Below are 20,545 nucleotides of genomic sequence, written 5' to 3'. Positions count from 1 at the left end.
GGACATCATGCTTCTGTAGTCTATGAGTGGCTGGGTAGTAGTAGTAGTAGTAGTAGTAGTAGTAGTAGTAGTAGTAGTAATTGTCCTGTCTGCGTTGCTTGATTAAGGGCGAAATCATCACCATACTGGCATGCAAACTTGCCATTGATACTGTATCTGTATGTTTAAAAACAGCATTAAAGTTAGGCAATTGAAAGCCATTTCAAAAATCTCTGATGCAAGCACAAGTTTGGATTTGGTTAGGTGTCATTTCAGAAAAAATATATTAAGTATTAAATGTGAAAGGGCTTTTGGAAATCACAGAATGATCCTCCTTTCGTAACGCACCTGAATCAGTGTGTGTCTCTCTCCAGCGCTCACAACACCCACATGGCTTCCTGTGCCAGAGAAAAGGGGGCCAGTCAAGTCTCCTGGAGGATCAGAGCTTTCCCCAGTTTCCCAACTCCCCCCCTCCAGCTGCCTCTTAACTGCATGGTATTAATCTGAGGGCTGCAGTTTTTCCACTCTGTGCTAGAGCATTGAACAAGAAAAAAGGAAACCAAGCCAATTATGTTCTTTTGCTTAAAGACGAAGCATAGGGACTGCTATAACTTACTCAGTGAACTCTTGTGGAACAGGGCTAGCATCTATTTTCATTTTGCTTATAGTTTCCCCCCTATGACCTATAACAGGCATAGGCAAACTCGGCCCTCCAGATGTTTTGGGACTACAACTCCCATCATCCCTGACCACTGGTCCTGTTAGCTAGGGATGATGGGAGTTGTAGTCCCAAAACATTTGGAGGGCCGAGTTTGCCTATGCCTGACCCACACCAATTTTTAAGATACTTGAATATTGTGCTCATTTATCGAAAATCTGGAAATGGAAAGTACTCCAGACGCTCTGGGCTCCTTTGGGAAGGATTGGGTGTAAATTTAATAAATAAATGAAGTCCAGATGGATCCCTGTCAGAATAGACTGTCCTCCTTTCGTCCCCCTCCAGTCAGAGGCAAGGGGAATGGTGCCAAAGCTACATCAGTCAAGAAATATTTTGTGGCAGAACTTGGTTGCTCACACATTATTGCTTCCTCAGATAAATATAAGGATAGTTTGCATGTGGACCCCCAACAAGCATTTGGCCCATTCAGCTACGAAAGGAGATTAGCATGGAGACAAAAGGGACTGTAGCTTTTGCCTTCCATCATCATAGATCTTCTGACTTTCTTGACTTTCAGAAAATGCAGCTGTCCTTGAATGCATTAGCAGAATGCATTATCTACATAACCCAAGTCTGAAACATGGTGTTAACATTCATCCTGAGAAAAGTGTATTCCGTTTCAGACTTCATAGGCAGCAAACACTGTATGTAAATACAACCACAGATATCATTTCAGCAATACTGTGGTTATTCTATCTAAAGACTTCATAGGGCTTGGGAATTAAGAGGTGTTCAATTGCTACCCAACCTTCTTAAACAAACAAACAAACTGCACAATCTCGCTAGGCCTGTGCTGAAGGGCAAATTAGTCCTCTCTCCTGTAACACAATTCTTTGTGTGATTAATTTGATATTAAGGGATGGTGGCGTGGCTCGGTGGGATAGAACCTGGTTTCCATGCAGAAAATCCCAGGCTCAGTTCCTGGTATCTCCAGGTACAAGCTGGGAGAGACATTTTCCTGAAACCCTGGAGAACTGCTGCCCATCACTGTAGACAATATTGTGCTAGATGGACCAAAGTATGACTCCATATAAGACAGCTTCCTGTGCAATCACCCTATTTTTTAGGAAGAGCAATGTATGGTTTGAGTAATATTCATTCCGTTTCACAGCCTTGGCTTTATCACTTCAGTTCAGACACCTATGGCACACTCAGAAGCAACACAGCATTATATTCCATGGGTTTTACTCCCAGGTAAATGTGTATTGGATCAGAGCCCTGGCATCAAACCTTTGTTTTTAAAAAAGCAGCTCTTTATCTTCTATGGAGTGTGGCCTGCATTATGTGTGAGCAGATTCCAGCTGCTACCACTTTCTTTCTCACAATGCCAATTATAGAAGCAGTTCACAGGGAAGGTGTCCAGCTATCGCCAACACAATTTGCAGCTCGCTGCAGCTTCTGGAGTCTCTTTTCCGCTCTACCAAAGGGAGAAAAAACAGGACTGCTTTCTTTCTCACATTGTTTAGCTCTGCAAATTTCAGATCTCACCTCAAAGCCAACAGTCTCTTTGGAGACGCTAATTTTAGAGCTAGATCTATAAGGTGCTGAACGTTTTCTGTTTCCAAAGAGGGGCAAAAAAACTATTTTGGCAGTGAAAAACAGCCTGCTCCGTATAGTGACGGTTGTAGACGTTTTGCTATGAGTCAGAAAATCCAAGAAGCAATACCCCCCATCTCCCAATAGAAAATAAATAATTCCAGCCTTGTGAATTTTGTCAGCCAGTATCTGCTGCCTGGAGGCAGCCATCTTAGGGCTTCTTCTAAATTAAACCTTTGTGACGCTTCAAGTTGCTGAAGCCTTTGCTTCTTGCCCATGTCACAAAAGTCATGTGGGAGAAGCCCACAGTGCAACCAAACTGTGTGAAGGAGCTGTGTTGGGACCACATAACTTGAGGGCTTTAGCATTACCCGTGCAAGCCCACCTTCTTGAGAAACTCCCTCAGCCCAAACTCCAGGGATAGGGAACTTGGTAGCTCTTCCAGATGTTACTGGACCACAAGTTCCATCATACCTGACCATTAGCTGTGCCAGCGTCTTCTAAAGGACAATGCGTTCCCCACTCTTCTTATAGGCTAACGGTCACATTTCAAAATACCCTGCAGTTGGCCTGTAGGATTCTGGGCTTCTTTAACTTACCTCTTCAGTTCTTACCACAACGCAACAGCTGCTGTTCCACTCTAACACCCATTCCTTTCCCCTGACCCATTTTATAGTTGCCTTTATTCCCGTCTCCTCTGAAGCATAAATCTCCTTTCCTCCTCAACAGCCTGGATACTCTCAATATGAGTGGTACCTCGGGTTACATATGCTTCAGGTTATAGACTCCGCTAACCCAGAAATAGTACTTCGGGTTAAGAATTTTGCTTCAGGATGAGAACAGAAATCGTGCTCCGCCAGTGCAGCAGCAGCAGGAGGCCCCATTAGCTAAAGTGGTGCATCAGGTTAAGAACAGTTTCAAGTTAAGAACGGACCTCCAGAACGAATTAAGTACTTAACCCAAGGTACCACTGCATCGTTGAGACACATTCATAAAGGAGAGGTAAAACCAATGAAAATGCCCAGGCTGGGAACCACGATGTTTACTTACAAGTAAACGCCATATAGAACACAGGCTTCCTCTACCTTTAATACCTTTGCAGAAGAGGGGCCTTCCCAAGATGCAGCTGTTGGTATTCCTTTTACTTTTTTTATAAGGCCATTGTGAAAAGGTCCAGAGGGCATGTCATTTTTTTAGCATCTAAAGGAAAATTATACACAGGGAAGGCCGCCGGTCATTTTAGGGTCAATTTTCTGGTGCATATTAAATATACTTAGTAACCCACAGCCAAAGAAAGGAAATAGAGCCAGGCAACAAAACAGGAACTAATGCAATTCCATCTGAATCAATATAGATTTCCAGTAAAGCATAGAACAAGATACAGAAGTTCAGACAATACACCTCTTCATGGGTATGTGGCCGATAATAAAAAGGCATGAATTCAAAGACAAAAAGGCAGCAGCAGCAGCTATCAAGGGCTTCCATACAAAGAATTACAGCCAGTAAGCCAGTAACACACAGCAGAATTGTTTTTGGTTCCAAAACCATTTGTTTCTAACTTCCGTAATTACGCCAAAATTAAAAGAATGCCTACCCTAACTCAATTTCCCCCATTTGCTCTTTTGCCCCTCCCCTTTTGACCAGACACAGGAACTAGACACACACTCATTTCTCAGAAGATAAACACATTGTAACTCTGCTTTGCTTTAATTATAACTATTTACAGAATGCGATGAGGGCAAGATATTCTGCAGAGCTCAGACCAAAGAAGATCAGATCCAGATAAAATGCATTTTTGTTGTCTGGGGTCTGCGTAACAGACAACTGCTTCAGAAAAGATGATCTCCCACACAGCCAACATTTTCCGATTTTTTTAATTCTTAGGGTGTATTTGCAGATTTTGTTGAGATTTTGCCTCCTACTTCACAACGGCATGCCCTGGATGGTTGATGAACGCAACAGTGAGAGAAAAGGCAGATACCGTTTAAATAAGACACAGTTTATAGGTGTGTGTGCGTGTATGTGTGGAGAGGGAATCAGAAGACACCAGCTTGGTCAGTCAAGATTTGGCAGACATTCTTATCTAGGCTTTAGCTGCTTTTTGTCTTGAGGAGGAAAGATCTCCACCGCAAATGGGATGAAGAATGCTAAGAGATCAGTCACATCCTTCAATTCTAATGAGTATTCCTTTGCTATTTTCTCTGCAGTCCAGGTTTCCGGAGAGTGGAGATGATTATGGAGAAGGGTCAAGACTTCAACTATGGCGACTTTGCCTCTAGGAACAGACTGAATATCCAGGGGACCAAGATTGCCTACTTTTGTAAGTCTGCGTTCCTCTCGCTTAGAAGGAAGGCTTTCTCCTTTGTTTTTCACCTAGAGCGGGGGAAATTATATGAAAAAATAGTTAGGTTTTAGTGTACAAGCTACACATGCACCATCTGTTAAGGCAAGGGTAGGTAACATGGGAACTTCAAGACGGCGTTGGACTACAACTCCCATCATCCCTGGCCACTGGCAATGCTGGCTGGGGCTGATGAGAGTTGCAGTCCATATCTGGAAGGCCCCACGTGGCCTACCCCTGCCTTTTAACACTCCCCCTTTCAACAGAATGTAACTAAAACATTCTAAATCCATTTCTTTTCTGAAAGCAGGACTTAATTGTGGAATTAACCTTCTCTATTTGGCTTGCCTGGTGCCTGATTTGATGACCTTCATGGGCCAGGCAGAAAGGAGTTTTCTTCAGATTTTAATAGCTTTAAATGGCTGCTCAGCATTCTGTTAGCTCATAGGAGACGTTTTGCTCAAGGAGGCTTAGTTTGGCCAGAATCGAGGATACACTTCCAGAGTTAATGCTAAATAACATTACTTCTGGTAAATGAGGGCCATGAAAATTTGTGTCCTGGGCTTTTTAGACTCGTCTGCCCATGTACTATCTGAAACCCAAGGGGTGCATTGGTTGCCAGATGTGAAATATATCTGCATTATTTTCAGCTCTCCTACCCCACTACACTGCTATGAAAAAATGCTGTGACAGAGGATATGGTTTTTACTGATTATCCCGGGTAGAATGGCAGAGACTGGGAATGAGTTCTGCCTGAAACCCTGCAGAGTGGTTGCCTGTCAGTCTCAACCAGGGGTGGCTAACCAATCTGTTGCCCAATAACATCTGGAGGGACCACAATTATCATAATCCCTGACCATTGCCCATGCTGGCTTGGATTTATGGAACTGGAGCCCACCAACTTTGGAGGACACTCTTTCCCTATCTTCACTATAGATCCTGAAAAAATATTATTCCTACTAAGCACACTACAGTATTAAAATAAGCCTAAAAGCACGTGATTCCTTCCTCCACACAATTTCTCATTTCACATGCAAGCCCCAGCCTTCCAACCAATACACCCTTGGGTCATTAAGCCCTACTGAACACAGAATGACTTGCCGCTGAATAAACATGTACAGGATTGTGATACTCACCCATTACCTAACCATGCTCACTTGCAATTAAGTCCTTCCTATTAAGTATGTTTGGGATTGCAGCCTGAGAAATCTCAGATAGATTCATCTAGGAACTATGGCATATTGACAGTGCCATCTTATGCATATTAAATCAAAAATAAGGCCCATTAAACTCAATTGGTATTGTATCATTAAGTGTATCATTGCAAACCAGAAAATCCAGAACCAGAGTACCTTCTTCCCATGGAAATAGAACAGGATTCTGCTCTATCTTTCTATCCTAAAATACACCAGAGAATATTAAATAATATCTGGGTTATACCTGGGCTTAGCATATAAGATTTTTTTTTAATGAAAAATGAATGGCAAAGGGAACTGTAAAACACAAGTAATAGCGAATTAAGTAAAATAGGGAGCTATTTGAGAGGCCCGTGGAATATATCTAGATCAGGGGTCAGCAACCTAAGGCCCATGGGCCGGAAGCCACCTGCGGAGGTCATTTGACCGGCGCACGAGCTACCCCCAAACTGAGCTGCCCACTTGTATGATGCGCTAATCTGGCGCAGTGCAGTGTGGGGACTCGCTTCCACAGCGCCGAAAATCATGTCTGCACATGTGCAGACACTGGAAATCACAGGTGGGCGCGTGATCCTGCCCACGGAGAAATCTCCGTGGGACCAATACAGCCCAGGCAAGATAAACGTTCCTGACGCCTGATTTAAAGGTAAAGCGACCCCTGACCATTAGGTCCAGTCGTGACTGACTCCAGGGTTGCGGCGCTCATCTTGCTTTATTGGCTGAGGGAGCCAGCGTACAGCTTCCGGGTCATGTGGCCAGCATGACTAAGCCGCTTCTGGCGAACCAGAGCAGCGCACGGAAACGCCGTTTACCTTCCTGCCAGAGTGGTACCTATTTATTTACTTGCACTTTGATGTGCTTTCGAACTGCTAGGTTGGCAGGAGCTGGGACAGAGCAATGGGAGCTCACCCTGTCACAGGGATTCAAACCGCCGACCTTCTGATTGGCAAGTCCTAGGCTCTGTGGTTTAACCCACAGTGCCACCCACGTCCTTTGATTTAGATAGATGCAAATGTGATTCCTGCATTTATATAATAACTATAATTTGTTTGCATTGATAATGAGTTTAAAATATGTACACACACAATCCAAGAGAGCAAATGAGACCTAACTTTACATCGACAAAAACTATGACTATGCTTGTCACTGGTGTGTTAAAGTGCTTAACTGGCACCTGCATATTCCAAGATAACCTGACTCACATGCATAACTGGATCTTTGGACTCAACGTAGACTTCCTTTAATAATGTGTCAAGGTGGTCATCTTTTCTCTTAACCTCTTCTTGGAATCTGTCGGTGTCTAAGGAGTCTAAGGAGAGATTACAGAACACATTCTAAAGTTATATATTCCAATTCCCCTCCACCCCAGCTTAAGCAAAATATTACAACCCTCAGGAAAATAGTTCATAACGCATGTAAGGATACTCCTGAATTAATACACTCCTACTTTCACAACACACACGTGTATATATTCCTGTACTCTTCAGGAAAAATGATTTAGCACTCGCTTTGAAGCTCCCATTTCTCTCTCTCCCCATTTCCTCACTAACGCGCAAGATTATTAATAGTTCACCCAGACCAGTGTTCTACTGTCTACAGTAAGAGTGAGGAACATGTGATCGTCAAGACTACAACTCCCATAATCTCTGGACATTGGCCACACTGAATAATAGGCCCATAGCATCTGAAGAACCATATATTCATGCTAGGTGGGGATATGAACCTGGATTTCCCCAGTCTGACACTCTATCCACTATCCCACACTGGCAAATAGGGAGGCATCCTCAGCAATCACAATTTACTGTTTTATGGGGCTCTCAGGAAGAGGGCATGCATCCTGGCTAAGTAAGCTAGTACCCACGGATACTCTCATAGACACTAAGAGTTCGCCGTGTTAAAAAATGGAATAAAATAAATTACTGATAGCGGACTAGAAATTCCTTCCTTCCCTATCTTAACAGGATTCATCGCAAAACCAGCAAATATTTGACCTGCACCCCCGTTGTTTTAATTTAAGTTCATGATGAACAGAAATCAGGAGGGAGTGGGCAAAGCTTCGAATAACAGATGGTTAAGAAACCCAGCAAAACACTTGACAGATGTTGACATTGGCGTTCCCAGTTGCCTTGCTTACTGCCTGGGCAAGGAACATGCGGCTGGGCCGACGTTCATGCACTAACAGCTCCCATCACTCCCCGATCGCTGGCCGTGGCGGCTGGGGCTGATGGGAATTGTAGGCTGGCAAACATTTAAAAAACATCCTGCTGGTTTCCTCCACCAGTCCAGGGAGACTACAGCTCCCAGCTTGCAAATCAGGCCGGTAGGCCGCGGGAATACAGCTGGGAAGAGCAAAGGACCGTGCGCGCGCGCAAGCCACTTCCAAATGTCAAGGGCGCGAGAGCCGGCGCTCCCAATGTCACCAGGGCCTTTCCTTGGGCGCTGTGTCTAAGCCGCCGCGCCTCTTGCAAGGAGGGCCCCCAGAACAGAAAACCATTCTGCTGGAGCAGCCGAGCAAAGGCGCCACAGGGCGGCTCTTGCTTAAGCGGAGCGGCTGTGCGCACCGCGCCTTGGCTAACTCACGGTCTGCAGGCTGCGGGTGCCGCGGGGCTGGCGCAGGCTTGGCTTTGGCGATTTCCCGGTGGGCTCGGCTCTCCAGGTTGAACTTGCTGAACACGCGGGTCACCCTGGCGCCCATCATCCCGGCGCGCGGCCGCCTCCCACTTCCGAAAGCCAGGCGGAGACGCGTCCTATTCGGGCATGCGCGCCGAGAAGCAGGGAGAAACAGGGCGCCCCATGGCGGGCGGGAGGCCCCGCTGGCGCCGCCGGGAGCTCTGGGTAGACCGGCAGCCGGCCGCATCGATTGCAGTTTGCTTTGCACTTAGTGGAAGGATATGTGGACATAGACTTACCCAAGGGAGGGGCAGCTGTCCCCCCCCCCCTTAATCAATCAATCAATCAATCAATCAATAAATATACATAGCTAAGTGAGGTTCTTCCCCAACCCCAACAAAAATATATTAAAAAACAAGATATAACTATAACAGCAGTGTTAGGAACTCAGATATGAAAGCTAGGAGCTAAACGGCACCTTAAACCTAGGTTATGGACGCAACAGTGGAACATCTAGGCGTGCTTTTTTTATAACAGGAATATAAAGCTGAAAATGAATGACCTGCAACTAAAATCTTACGTCCATTTTTCACATGGTCTAGTCCTCATCTCAAGACTGCAAAAAACAAAGCCATGCATCCCCTGCCCACCCCGCTAATATTCTTAAGAGGATCTCTTCTCTGGTCTTCAAAAAGTGGCTGGAAGTGGGCAGGCAGAAAAAGGCCCTCCTTTCCTTCAACTCTGCAGTTCTAATCTGAAAGCTTAGGCACAGTACTGCATCTAGAGCTCAGAAACTGCTTGCGCTAATGAAATCCCCTGTCGCAAAATGCATCTAGAATGATGGGAGTGTCCAACACTTCCTGTGAGGTAGGTTTGGCTTAGGGAGAGTGATTGTCCCAAGGTCACCCAGCAAACTTCATGGCCCGGTGGGGATGTGAACCCTGGTCTCCCAGTTCCTAGTCTAGAACTCTAACCACTGCACCACCACAGTTTAGGCTGAGACTGACAGGTTGCCCAATAAGCTTCATGGTTGAGTCAGGTCCTAGTCCACACCTGCTCAATGAGACTTATTTTTGAGGAGGCATATATAGAATGAAAACATACACAAATGCCCGCAAGGCAAATTGCAAATAAATAAATGTATAGTACCATATTGTGTAAGCGAGCCTCTTTCCCCCACAGCACCATGGTCCTGATCTGAAGGACCATTCCCCTTCAACTGCAATTAATATGAATATGATTCTTTCTATGCTGTTTTCTATCATTAAAGCAATAGACTCACTAAAGTGGAGAGTCCAGCAGCATGCCCACCCCTAATACAGATTGGGTTCTCCTAACACAGATTGTACACAGGGCTGGCAGTCTAAGACTTTCAGCTGCCAAAGGCAGTTTCCTGTAGAGAAGTTGACTGGATTGACAGCTGATTCTTTCTTCAGCCCTAGTGAAAAGAGTGTCCTCCCCTGTACCTGAGGGCAGCAGGCTAGTTTAGGGCTGCAGGTAAGGCCATGTGACACACACTGCTTTGCCCATTGATGGGAAGGAATGGTTAAGGAGTGCTCCAGGTAAATAGCACCCCAGCACCTGCCACCTGAGACGACATCATTCTGCCCATTCAAACGGTTATGGCCATTTTGTACAGAGCCAAAATGAAATAAGCCCCACACTCATTCAGTAGTTAAGTGTGCAAAGCACAGCATTCTTGATCAGTGATCTGAATAGGCAACTAAACCCTTGCTATATACCGGTGGTTTCTATATGCAGAGAATTTCATTATGAGTAGTTGGGCTGTGGCCAGAGACATTATTTCCAAGGTTGCTGCGCTTAACTGAATTCCCAGAAAACACAATGACTTCCGATATCACTTCATATGCAATAGGCTGCTGTTGTACTAACATATAGCCTTGAGCATCTAACTGCCATTGAGGCTGCTGAGTGCTACACACTCATTTCTTATTCTCCAGCCAACTTCCCTCTTGCCGCTGGAGGTTTCCCACGTGGACCATTCCTCAAAGAGAACAGTTATTTTCTTTATAGATGCATGGTTATATAACTTGGCCTTGGAATCTGCCGGAGGCCATCTGTCCCATGTGAATAGACTGACACAACAACTTATCAAAAATGACCAGCTTTCTGCTTATGTTTTACAGACAACAAGCCAGCTACATTTTGGCATTTACCACCATAGCTTCATAAGAATACATTCAAATGCTGTAGTTTTATTCCTCTTTTACTTCAAAGGCTAGTTATATTATGCCCCATTGTGGAGATTTCAAGTACCAAGTGTCACATATCTTAGAAAGGATCCTAATCAACTGCTTATTATTATTTAAGGAGAGACTGGGCTGCCATCTGTCAGGGATGTTTGTTGCTGGTTTGTAGATCCCATGTCAGGAGTGTGGACTTTAGGAAGATGTGCTGTATATACTCTTAGCTCTTAGACTCCTCAACACATATTTTTATTTCATCCCCCCCCCCCCCCGGTCATTTCATTCTGTAGGAAATCATTGATCTGTAACTGCATTCAGGATCCATGGTAATCAGTGGAATGTTCTCTGATGAGACCAGAAATGATTGGATCCATCATTCCAAGTATGCTTACATGCCACGGGGACTTTCAGATCATTCCTTGTGCAGATGAACCAGCTGGGTCACAATGAAAGAAGCTATAGCTTAATTGTAGAGTTCATGCTTTGCATACAAAAACCCCTAGGTACAAGTCCAAGCTTAAGCCAGTTAAAAGGGCTCTTGTTAGCAGGGGTGCAAAAGAGTATTATTATTGATTGATTGATTGATTGATTGATTTAATTTGTATACTGCCCTTTATCCAAAGATTACAGGGCGGTTCACAAAAATCAAAATGAGAACATGCAGTACATAATAAAACAAGAATGAAAATAAACCAATTACCCTCTTCCCACAAACATTAAAAATCCATAGAATGTTAATCAGCTAAAGGCCTAGTTATACAGAGAAACATTTTTGCCTGGGAACCTCAAAAACGTCTGCCAATCAGGTTAGAGAGACGAATGGCTTGGCATTATATAGGCAGCAGTATCATATGAATATATATGTGTGTGTTCACAATTAGAGCTATACTTCAAGAGTTTACATAAGACTAACTAGCAGTTTGAAAGCACATCAAAGTGCAAGGAGATAAATAGGTACCGCTCCTGCAGGAAGGTAAACGGCATTTCCGTGCGCTGCTCTGGTTTGCTAGAAGTGGCTTAGTCATGCTGGCCACATGACCCGGAAGCTGTAAGCTGGCTCCCTCGGGCAGTAAAGTGAGATGTGAGATGAGTGCTGCAACCCCAGAGTCATCTGCGACTGGACCTAACGGTCAAGGGTCCCTTTACCTTTAACAGAGAAAGAGGCGGGGGGAGGGACCCCAAAAGGATAGGGGCTATAACTCAATGGCAGAACACATGTTCTGTATGCAAGCTCTGTATGCAAGTAGCCCCAAATTCAGTATCAAGTATCTCCAGTTAAAAGGATGTGATCTTCCAGAGGTAAGTCCCATGAGTTCACTGCCACATAAGTGTGCACAGAACTGCTGCCTAAGTGAGTAAAACAGAACAGTATATTGTTGCAGGAAAAAAGTCTACTCAGGCAAATGGTTTCATTGCTGAACAGACACTGATTTCTCAAAAGATACAGGAAATTCACAGAATGATTCCCTGAGGACTTCATTTCACAGGTAGATCAGAACTGCTGAAACTGATGTGCAATCCAACGCTCACAACTAAGTCTCTGTTGACTTCACAGCTGATGGGACTTTAATGGTGTGCTGTTCATCTCAGCATAGAACTCAGCCTGTCACTGCAGATATGTCGACGGGGCAGAAATTTCAGGAATGAATATTTTTGTATCAGAAGACTTCAGATGCATTTATGTAGTAGCACATCAATGATTCAGGGTGCAAATAAAACAGCACACTTTGTAGATGTGGATGAGAATCAGCTTTGAGTCTAAACACATGTGCAGAGCAGCAGTGGACAGTGCTCTTTTGACCTCCTTATGGTTGCACCACTCTTGTTTACCAGAAGGCAGAGGGGGAGGGGCAAGGCGGCTGAAAGATTGGTGCAGTGCAAATGTACTGGTTTGGCTCTGCCAGTGCATTTGCACGGTGCTGCCCTCACCACTGCCTTGCCCCTCCTCTTCTACATCTTGGTAAGCAGCAGCAGCACTGTGATTGACTGGAGACCAGTTGAATGCTGCCACCATGCCACCCGCTAGTGGCACAGAGTCCATCAGTGGTCAAAGGTTTCCCCATTAAGGCAAAAAATAGGCACAGTCTGGCTGTGGTTTCATTTATTGAAATGAACATGTAAACATATAGAATATTATCAGCTTTCACAATAGCAACTCATGCTGTCCCATTACTACAGCTGCTAAGGTAAAGGTAAAGGTAAAGGACCCCTGACAGTTAAGTCCAGTCGCAGACGACTCTGGGGTTGCGGCGTTCATTTCGCTTTACAAGCTGAAGGAGCCGGCGTTTGTCCGCAAACAGTTTTTCCAGGTTATGTGGTCAACATGGCTAAGCTGATTCTGCTGCAATGGAACACCGAAACCAGAGCATTGCACGGAAAAGCCGTATACCTTCTGGCCGGAGCAGTACCAATTTATCTACTTGTACTTTTGGGCATGCTAGCACTGGTATAAAGCAATTGTGGCATAAAATCTGTCAGTCCCAATGTTACTTTTATGCATGGCTCTTAAAGCAATTATTTTAATAGTGCTCACTACCTGGTATCTATCTATTCATTTGCCTCAGATGCATTTTTAATAGTTCTGATCCATCTCTAAATAATGTATTATTAATTCATTTAGGAAATAAAATCTGCATATCATACATCCAGACAGATATTGTTATTATTATCAATCACATTTTCCCACTCAGATCTGTTTTTAATTACTTATTCTAATATAACTAATGGTACAGAAAGGAGCACACCAACTCTGTAATGAAAAATACACAAATACAGCTATTTCTGAAAACCAAAATGAACTTCACATTTTGTATTATTCATTTGCTGTTTCTAGAGCTGCAAGCTTTAACTGACTAGGTGATGTAATTCATTAAGTGCCATTTTAAGCACAAAATAGACAGTGGTGCTAGCAACAACAACAAAAACCCTCTGGGACTACTGACATTGCAGTAGAGGGGTCATGTTGATGTACAATTTCCCACCTCCTGAACTAGATTCAATCTGAAAGAAACTCCTTTCTGTTTGTATCCACAGCTTGAGGGTGAAACTGCTTTGGCTCTTATCCTTATGGAAAGAACCATAGCTACCTGAAGCCGAGAGCTCTTAAATGAAATAAATGTCAACACTTTTGGCTCTTCCAAATTCTCATAGACCCCCATACATGTTTACTTTTAAAAGCTATTTAGTGTGCTACTTTCCCCAAATATTTCCAAATTACTGTTAATTGAAACATGGCCAAGGTAGCTTCTATAAGATCCCTATCGACAGCACCTACCAGCAGGTTTTTAAATATAAAAGACTTGACAGAAAAGGAGAAAGGGATGAGGCTGTAACAAGCAAACTCAGGTTGCAATCCTAATCCTACATGCCTTGGTGTAAGCCTCATTGAATTCAAAAGGATTTACTTCTGGTGTGTAGACATGGCTAGGATTGTGCTGTCAGCCACCATTTATTAAAGTTCCAGAGTTCTTGCAATGACCTGCCTGAGTGGGAACAGTTCAGGAAGAGGAGGAACCAAATGAAGTAGGGAGTGCTCTTTTTCTAGAAAAACAGGTGCTGAATAATAATAATAATAATAATTTATTTATTTATTTATTTATTTATTTATTTATTTATACCCCACCCATCTGGCTGGGCTTCCCCAGCCACTCTGGGTGGCTTCCAAAAAAAAATACTGTACTACATCAAACATTAAAAACCTCTCTAAACAGGGCCGCCTTCAGATGTCTTCTAAAAGTCTGGTAGTTGTTGTTCTCTTTGACATCTGGTGGGAGGGAATTCTACAGGGAGGGTGCCACTACCGAGAAGACCCTCTGTCTGGTTCCCTGTAACTTGGCTTCTCGCAGTTGGCTTCAGCTCGCGCTGAAAACACGAGCACCTCCTTTGTTCTCTTAGAAAGACAATGGCGCCCACCTGAGAGGTGATGGAACTGAGTTCCAGTGAGTTCCCCCTGAAAAAAGCCCTGGGAGTAGGTACGGTAGTTTAAATGGTACATGGAGCAGGCTCTGCTTCAATCTGTCCCTCTATTGTAACCAGATGGAATGGCTACTGTTAGTAAAGAGCAGAGGATAGGAGGAGTTAAATGGATTATTGTGTATTAGTCTTAATTCTTAGTCTCAAATAGTATCTTAGTCACAAATTCTTTTGCACATCTAGGCTGCACAATTATTGATTGCCTCAAATTCAGTGTGGAAATCAACTGAAATTTATTTTAACAAAATTTATAAACAACTGAATAGAAGGCAACAACTTCTAAGTGGTTTACATAAATAAGAGAATTTCCTACACCTAACAAAACCCAGTGTACATTGTTGCACAGCGAATATAAAAAAATCATAGCATGGGATAACACAATGCTCATAATAATTGTGGCTTACCAGATTTATTTCGCACAAGCAGAGGGTTTTCAAACAACCCTCAAACTAATACTAGCAACGTGCCTTTTAGCTCTTCAGATATATAGTCAAATCATTACATGACTGATTTCATTCCCTAAATTAGTTGCCGATTAATACAATAAAAGAGCTAACAATCAAAACTACTTCAAAGCAAAAATAATTGTTTCAAACATAATACAAAGAGTTGCCATTTTGAAAGGCAGATTTTGAAACAAAATACAGCATTCTGAAAATTGCAACAATTTTATATTCCCATATTGTAAGTGATAACTAATGTATTTGTTTGTGTGATGTATTTGGCTCTGCAGTGAGCCAAATATTTTAGTTTATTTGCTCTGCAGCTTGTTGACCTTGCTTATAGCAGATGTTAGGTTTGTATCTCTGATTCTAGCCATTCTTTCATCAGGAAGCCCAGGTTTGCTATTTTAAAATGTATCCCAAGCGTTCCTTGTTCAAGGTCACAGAGTATAAACAGCTATTCTACTCACCTTAAGTTTTTGTTCTGTAACAGGATTCATATCTTGCTAGTGAATTGAACTTGACTTTGTCTCAGCAGGTTGTTCCAGGTACTGTACATAAATATTTCTGTGTGTCTAATTCTCACCTGCAAAAATTCCTTAGCTGGGAGACAGCTATACAGGGGAGCCTACTGTCCATTGTTACCAGAAGCTTATGGTCAGGCATAGACAAACTCGGCCCTCCTGATGTTTTGAAACTACAACTCCCATCATCCCTAGCTAACAGGACCAGTGGTCAGGGATGATGGGAATTACAGTCCCAAAACATCTGGAGGGCCGAGTTTGCCTATGCCTGCTTATGGCTTTCTAAATACAGGGGTACATTCTAGAGACTCCTCACGCAGGGCATGATCTGCCATAAGGTGTCTGTCTGGACACACACATTTTGTATCCATGAGCAAGGGTGTGCATGCAATATCCACTCCTACATTGCTCTGTGCACTCAGTCCCTGGCCATGGAGAATATCTGCAGAGGACATCTCCTCATGCTCATCCGAATGCAGACAGGACCCTTGGTGTGATTGGAGACATGGATAAAGCATGACCCTCCAATTGAACAAAGTGTTCTACTGGTGTTCAAGCAAACAGGAGAAGCCCCCTGCAGACCTTCTCTGCTCAACGGTGGGAATGCCCCAAAATCCAACTATTCTGGACAACAGCCATACAAGAAATATGTGAAATAACTAAGCAAGTACAGTGGTACCTCGGGTTACAGACGCTTCAAGTTACAGACTCCGCTAACCCAGAAATAGTACTCGGATTAAGAACTTTGCTTCAGGATGAGAACAGAAATCATGTGGCGGGGGCACGGCCGCAGTGGGAGGCCCCATTAGCTAAAGTGGTGCTTCAGGTTAAGAACAGTTTCAGGTTAAGAACGGACCTCCGGAACGAATTAAGTTCTTAATCCGAGGTACCACTGTATTAGAAATCGCCCCAGAATTGGCTCTACTAAACATCTTCCAAGATGATAATGCCCACTTACATCACAAAGAACTCATAACCCACCTACTTTCAGCAACCGGAAACATCAGACCAGACACTGGAGAGACCTGTCAGGAGTAAGCGTGGACCAGTGGTACCAAATAGTATGGGAAACAGCTTTACTAGAAAAATTAACCAATAAACTGAAACTGACACAGGGACAAACAGAAGAAGATGCCTTCACCCTGGTATGGCTCCCCATTATCACATACACAGCCCAACAAGACAATGACAAGAATTCACCAAAAGCATATAAATCAATATGACTAACCTAATTCAAAGCGCCCACCCACCCCACTCACTCATGAAAACAAAGTTCACCACAAACAAGCAACCTCACCCTAGGCCAACCCCAACTTCTCTCACCACCAAAGGAACACAAGCGAATAGCAAAGAGAACCTACACAAACGACGCTGATGCAAAACCCCACACATACATTAAGTAAAATAGAAACATCGCCACCCAACCCCAACCCTACCCACCATGGCCCCCTCCACTTCTTCACCCCTTTTCTTCCTAATGTAGCACTAATGTCACAACAACTGAAACTGAACTGTAGAAAATGTAACTTGAAAAAAGAGACATTGCACATACTTTTGTAAACCAATAAATCTTTAATAAAAAAATACTTTAAAAATAAACACATTACAGGGAAGCCAAGGATTTGGAGGGGCAGGGGCTGGAGACATAAAATGTGCAATAACATTGGGTGGGTCTTGTGTATGTCTGGCTAACAATGTGAAGCAAAACAGTCAAAGGCCATCCTTTCAGGAGGTTGGCTGCTATTATTTTGAAACAGTGATTCCTACTCATTGGTTTAAGTGGTATCAAGTTTCGTATTAAATAAAACATATTCAGAACTGGAGGATCAGCAAAAGCTGTAAATTATTAAGGAATCATGCTATCACATAACCAGTATGTCTCACTGAAGGCTCCTGTGTTTGTGCAATATGAAGTTCTGCCTGTATTAGTTCATCCATCATGGTCACTATTCACAACCAAATTAATCTGTGGTTACTTTTCACAAAAGAAAGAAATGACTGTATGAACTAGCTGCTACACACACACACACACACACACACACACACACACCAGATGTTGCTATGTATTTGTTATTTCTTATCTATCTTAAAAAGACTTCTATTGTTTTTCTGCTAATTTGTTGGTTTCTTGATTCTTCACAATCAATATTACAAAAAACAAGCACCAGAATTGCCCTTCCCTCTCTATATAAAAGATAATCATGATCTCTTCCCCAGATGCTCAGTCTTATTTTGGTTCACTTGGTATAAAAACAAACAGCGCTCAACTTCCAGAGCTCTTAAAAGAGGAAGTAGCAGTTTGAGAGTTGTGAATTCTAGTGATGACAGGCTGTGAAACAGTTCATGAAAATGCAAATTTTGGACTGCAATCCTGAACACAGCCTAGGGCGGGGAAGGGGAATCTTTGGCCCTCCATATGTTGCTGGGCTATAACTCCCATCATCCCTGACTTCTGGCCATATTGGCTGGAGTTGATGGACATTAGAGTCTAGCAACTTCCAAAGAACCACAAGTTAACCCTCTGGAGTACTGGACTGTATTCTTATGGAGAACAATGGTAAGAGTGATGCTATTCAGGCAGATATGCTGGGGCATCTCCTGTGCTTGTTAAGTTATGTCCTAACTGCTCCTGGCCAGGTGGTGTCATGTGTGTGTGCAGGCACACACAATATCAGCCTTCATTTTGTGCCTTCCCATTGACTCATACAGAGTAAATTATAAATACACATGCATTTGGGGTGGTGTAAGTTACCGGTACTCTGTGGCCAATGAACTCTGACCAGTAAATGAAAATAGTTAGAATATTGTATAGCGAAATTGGAGGATTGGTTATCCTTCTTCCTGCCCCAATACACTCACTCCTCGTCCTCTCTTTGCCCTTTATATTTGATGTAACTCACACTAGCAGGGCTTTTTGTCACCCCAGAGTAAGCAGAGATGTATGCTGGGGTAAGTAATTTACACTGGCTTAAGGCCATTTCAGTTTCGGATAGGGGAGGCATGCTACATTCTAACTTTTCCAGATGGTGCACAGCACCATTAATATTGTTCTTCAGAGGTGTGAGTAGGAAGTAATTAATAAAGGACAGAGAGAATTTAACTGTGAGCCCAACAAAGTGCCATCTGTCTTTTTAGCTCTGAGTTTACAATCTTTACTTATTTAAGAGGTGATAGCAAACACATTTATTGATTTGCAATATGTTTTCCTTTTATAGCAGTGTCAGATGTGTCAGACCTTGAAGCAGATGCTAGCCACATGACAGCTATTTTCTCTCTCTCTCCCATGCTGGTTAACAGATCATCATCATTTGGCATGATGTTCACAACTAGTGTAGGTGATTGCAGGTGGCTTTTGAAGCTGCTACTGAAGGTTTGTCCACCTTTTTTTTATCCTAGGAAGAAGTACTGACAATTTGTTTGCGTCCTATCACCATGCATCTTACTGTATAGCCACACATTCTTCCAGAGGTAAAATGCTAGCCAGACAGCTGACAATTACTCATTGCTACAGCTACAGATATTAACTGATGGGATTAACCAACTGAAGCTTTAAATGCACACCTGTTAATCAAACATTTTTTCTATTCCTGAAGAAGAGATTCCTTTTAGGATGTCTGTCCCCCACCAATCCATTTAAGCTTGAGCTCTGTCGAACCCTTTTTATTCTCCATGCCCTGCCAATTAACAATAAGATTGACATGGGAGAGGCAGCACCTCACATTGCTTACTAGATAGCAGGGGTACCACAAAAAACAAAACAAAAATAACAAAAAGATTGGTAATGTGAGGCAACCCACTTGGAATACATTTTTCTCACGGCTACTAAATTTCCTCTGCAGTGTGTAGATGAAGATGGGAGATGTTTTTATCAATCAACACAAGGTCACTGGCTTGCCATGTGCCCAACGTGAACACTAAAGTAGACTACAAGCTACCTTGAAGTTCAAAGGGTGACATAATCATAAACAGAAAATGCAAATAAATCCTCTTCCCTTTACATTCTCCTTTTGCAGTACTGCCCAGTGACTTTGTACATGGTCTAAATCTTTTGCTTCATTTCTCTTCTTCTCATTAACATTTCCAGTGTTCTCCTGGGCTCATTATTCTAGCTAAACTCATTCTGAATCCCTTACTGGTCAGCTTTGTCAAGTGATGCATCTGATAATATTCAGCAACTTAACTTTATTCTTTGTGAGCAGCAAGAGTTGTGAGAGCAGGTGAATTTTGCCTAGGTTATAATTAAGTCATCCCCAAGCACGTCTCAAAATTGATAGGATTCCATTAATACTGGAGATAAAGTACAGGATCAAAACGGTACTATTTTGTCCTCTTCAGTTGGCAGCACTGCATGCAGTGCCCGATATGGCAACTTTACAGAGGAAAATGGTGGGGTTTGATCTTTGGTTCTACATTGCACCCTATCACTTTTGGGGGCAGTGACAGGGTTTTTCACCTACTCCATCAGTGATATTCCGGAGCAAATTGGATCAAAGCAACACACACACATACACGTGAGTTGCATACTTAAATCTACTCACTTTGCAACAACTAATGGGTTCTAACGGGCAGCATAAGAGAAAGCAATTTGAAAAGTCACTTGCTGCCAAATAGTGACAGTGAGGGTCACTTGGAAGCTATAACTCCAGGACACGGGTTATAAACGGGCGCCCTCTTCCCTTGGGACAAAACATCTTGAGCCCACAGAGGGGTAGGGAAGCCTGCGTTGGACTCAGGGGTGCCAACTTGAATAAAACATTGGGGAAAGGCCATGATGCGGCGCGCGCACCCCACTTGAATGGCAATGCCCATCAACTTGGAGGGGGCCCCCCTCAAATATTTTGGGTGGCCCGAAGACCCCTCGGCCCCTAGGAATGGGTTCCTAGGGTCGGATCCGTTGGAAAGGCCCGTGAGCTGTGTGGGGCTCCAGGCTGCCCTGATCCCCCTCCAAGGCGCCTGCAGCTACGCTTAAGCGACGGCGCTGAACACGGGCGGGCGGGACTCCCTCCCCTGGCCGCCTCC

General features: G+C 43.5%; 1 protein-coding gene across 2 annotated transcripts; it reads right to left on the bottom strand.

The window, feature by feature from the left end:
* Positions 1–3,567: 3,567 nt before the first annotated feature.
* On the bottom strand, positions 3,568–8,514 carry NDUFAF4 (NADH:ubiquinone oxidoreductase complex assembly factor 4). 2 transcript variants are annotated; one of them, XM_077926149.1, is made up of 3 exons: positions 8,351–8,514; positions 6,973–7,070; positions 3,568–4,606 (listed from the first exon to the last, which is right to left on the bottom strand). In XM_077926149.1, the coding sequence occupies exons 1-3, from the start codon at positions 8,466–8,468 to the stop codon at positions 4,313–4,315; spliced, it is 510 nt and encodes a 169-aa protein (XP_077782275.1). In that variant the 5' UTR covers positions 8,469–8,514; the 3' UTR covers positions 3,568–4,312. The 2 variants fall into 2 exon arrangements, with proteins under 2 accessions (XP_077782275.1, XP_028578842.1); XM_028723009.2 differs by having other exon boundaries at positions 6,973–7,079; positions 8,351–8,513.
* Positions 8,515–20,545: the final 12,031 nt, after the last annotated feature.

Source organism: Podarcis muralis, chromosome 3 (genome assembly GCF_964188315.1).
Source record: "Podarcis muralis chromosome 3, rPodMur119.hap1.1, whole genome shotgun sequence".
Taxonomy (NCBI): domain Eukaryota; kingdom Metazoa; phylum Chordata; class Lepidosauria; order Squamata; family Lacertidae; genus Podarcis; species Podarcis muralis.
The sequence above is the reverse complement of the archived record's forward strand: the minus strand, read 5'-3'. Positions and strand labels throughout refer to the sequence as shown.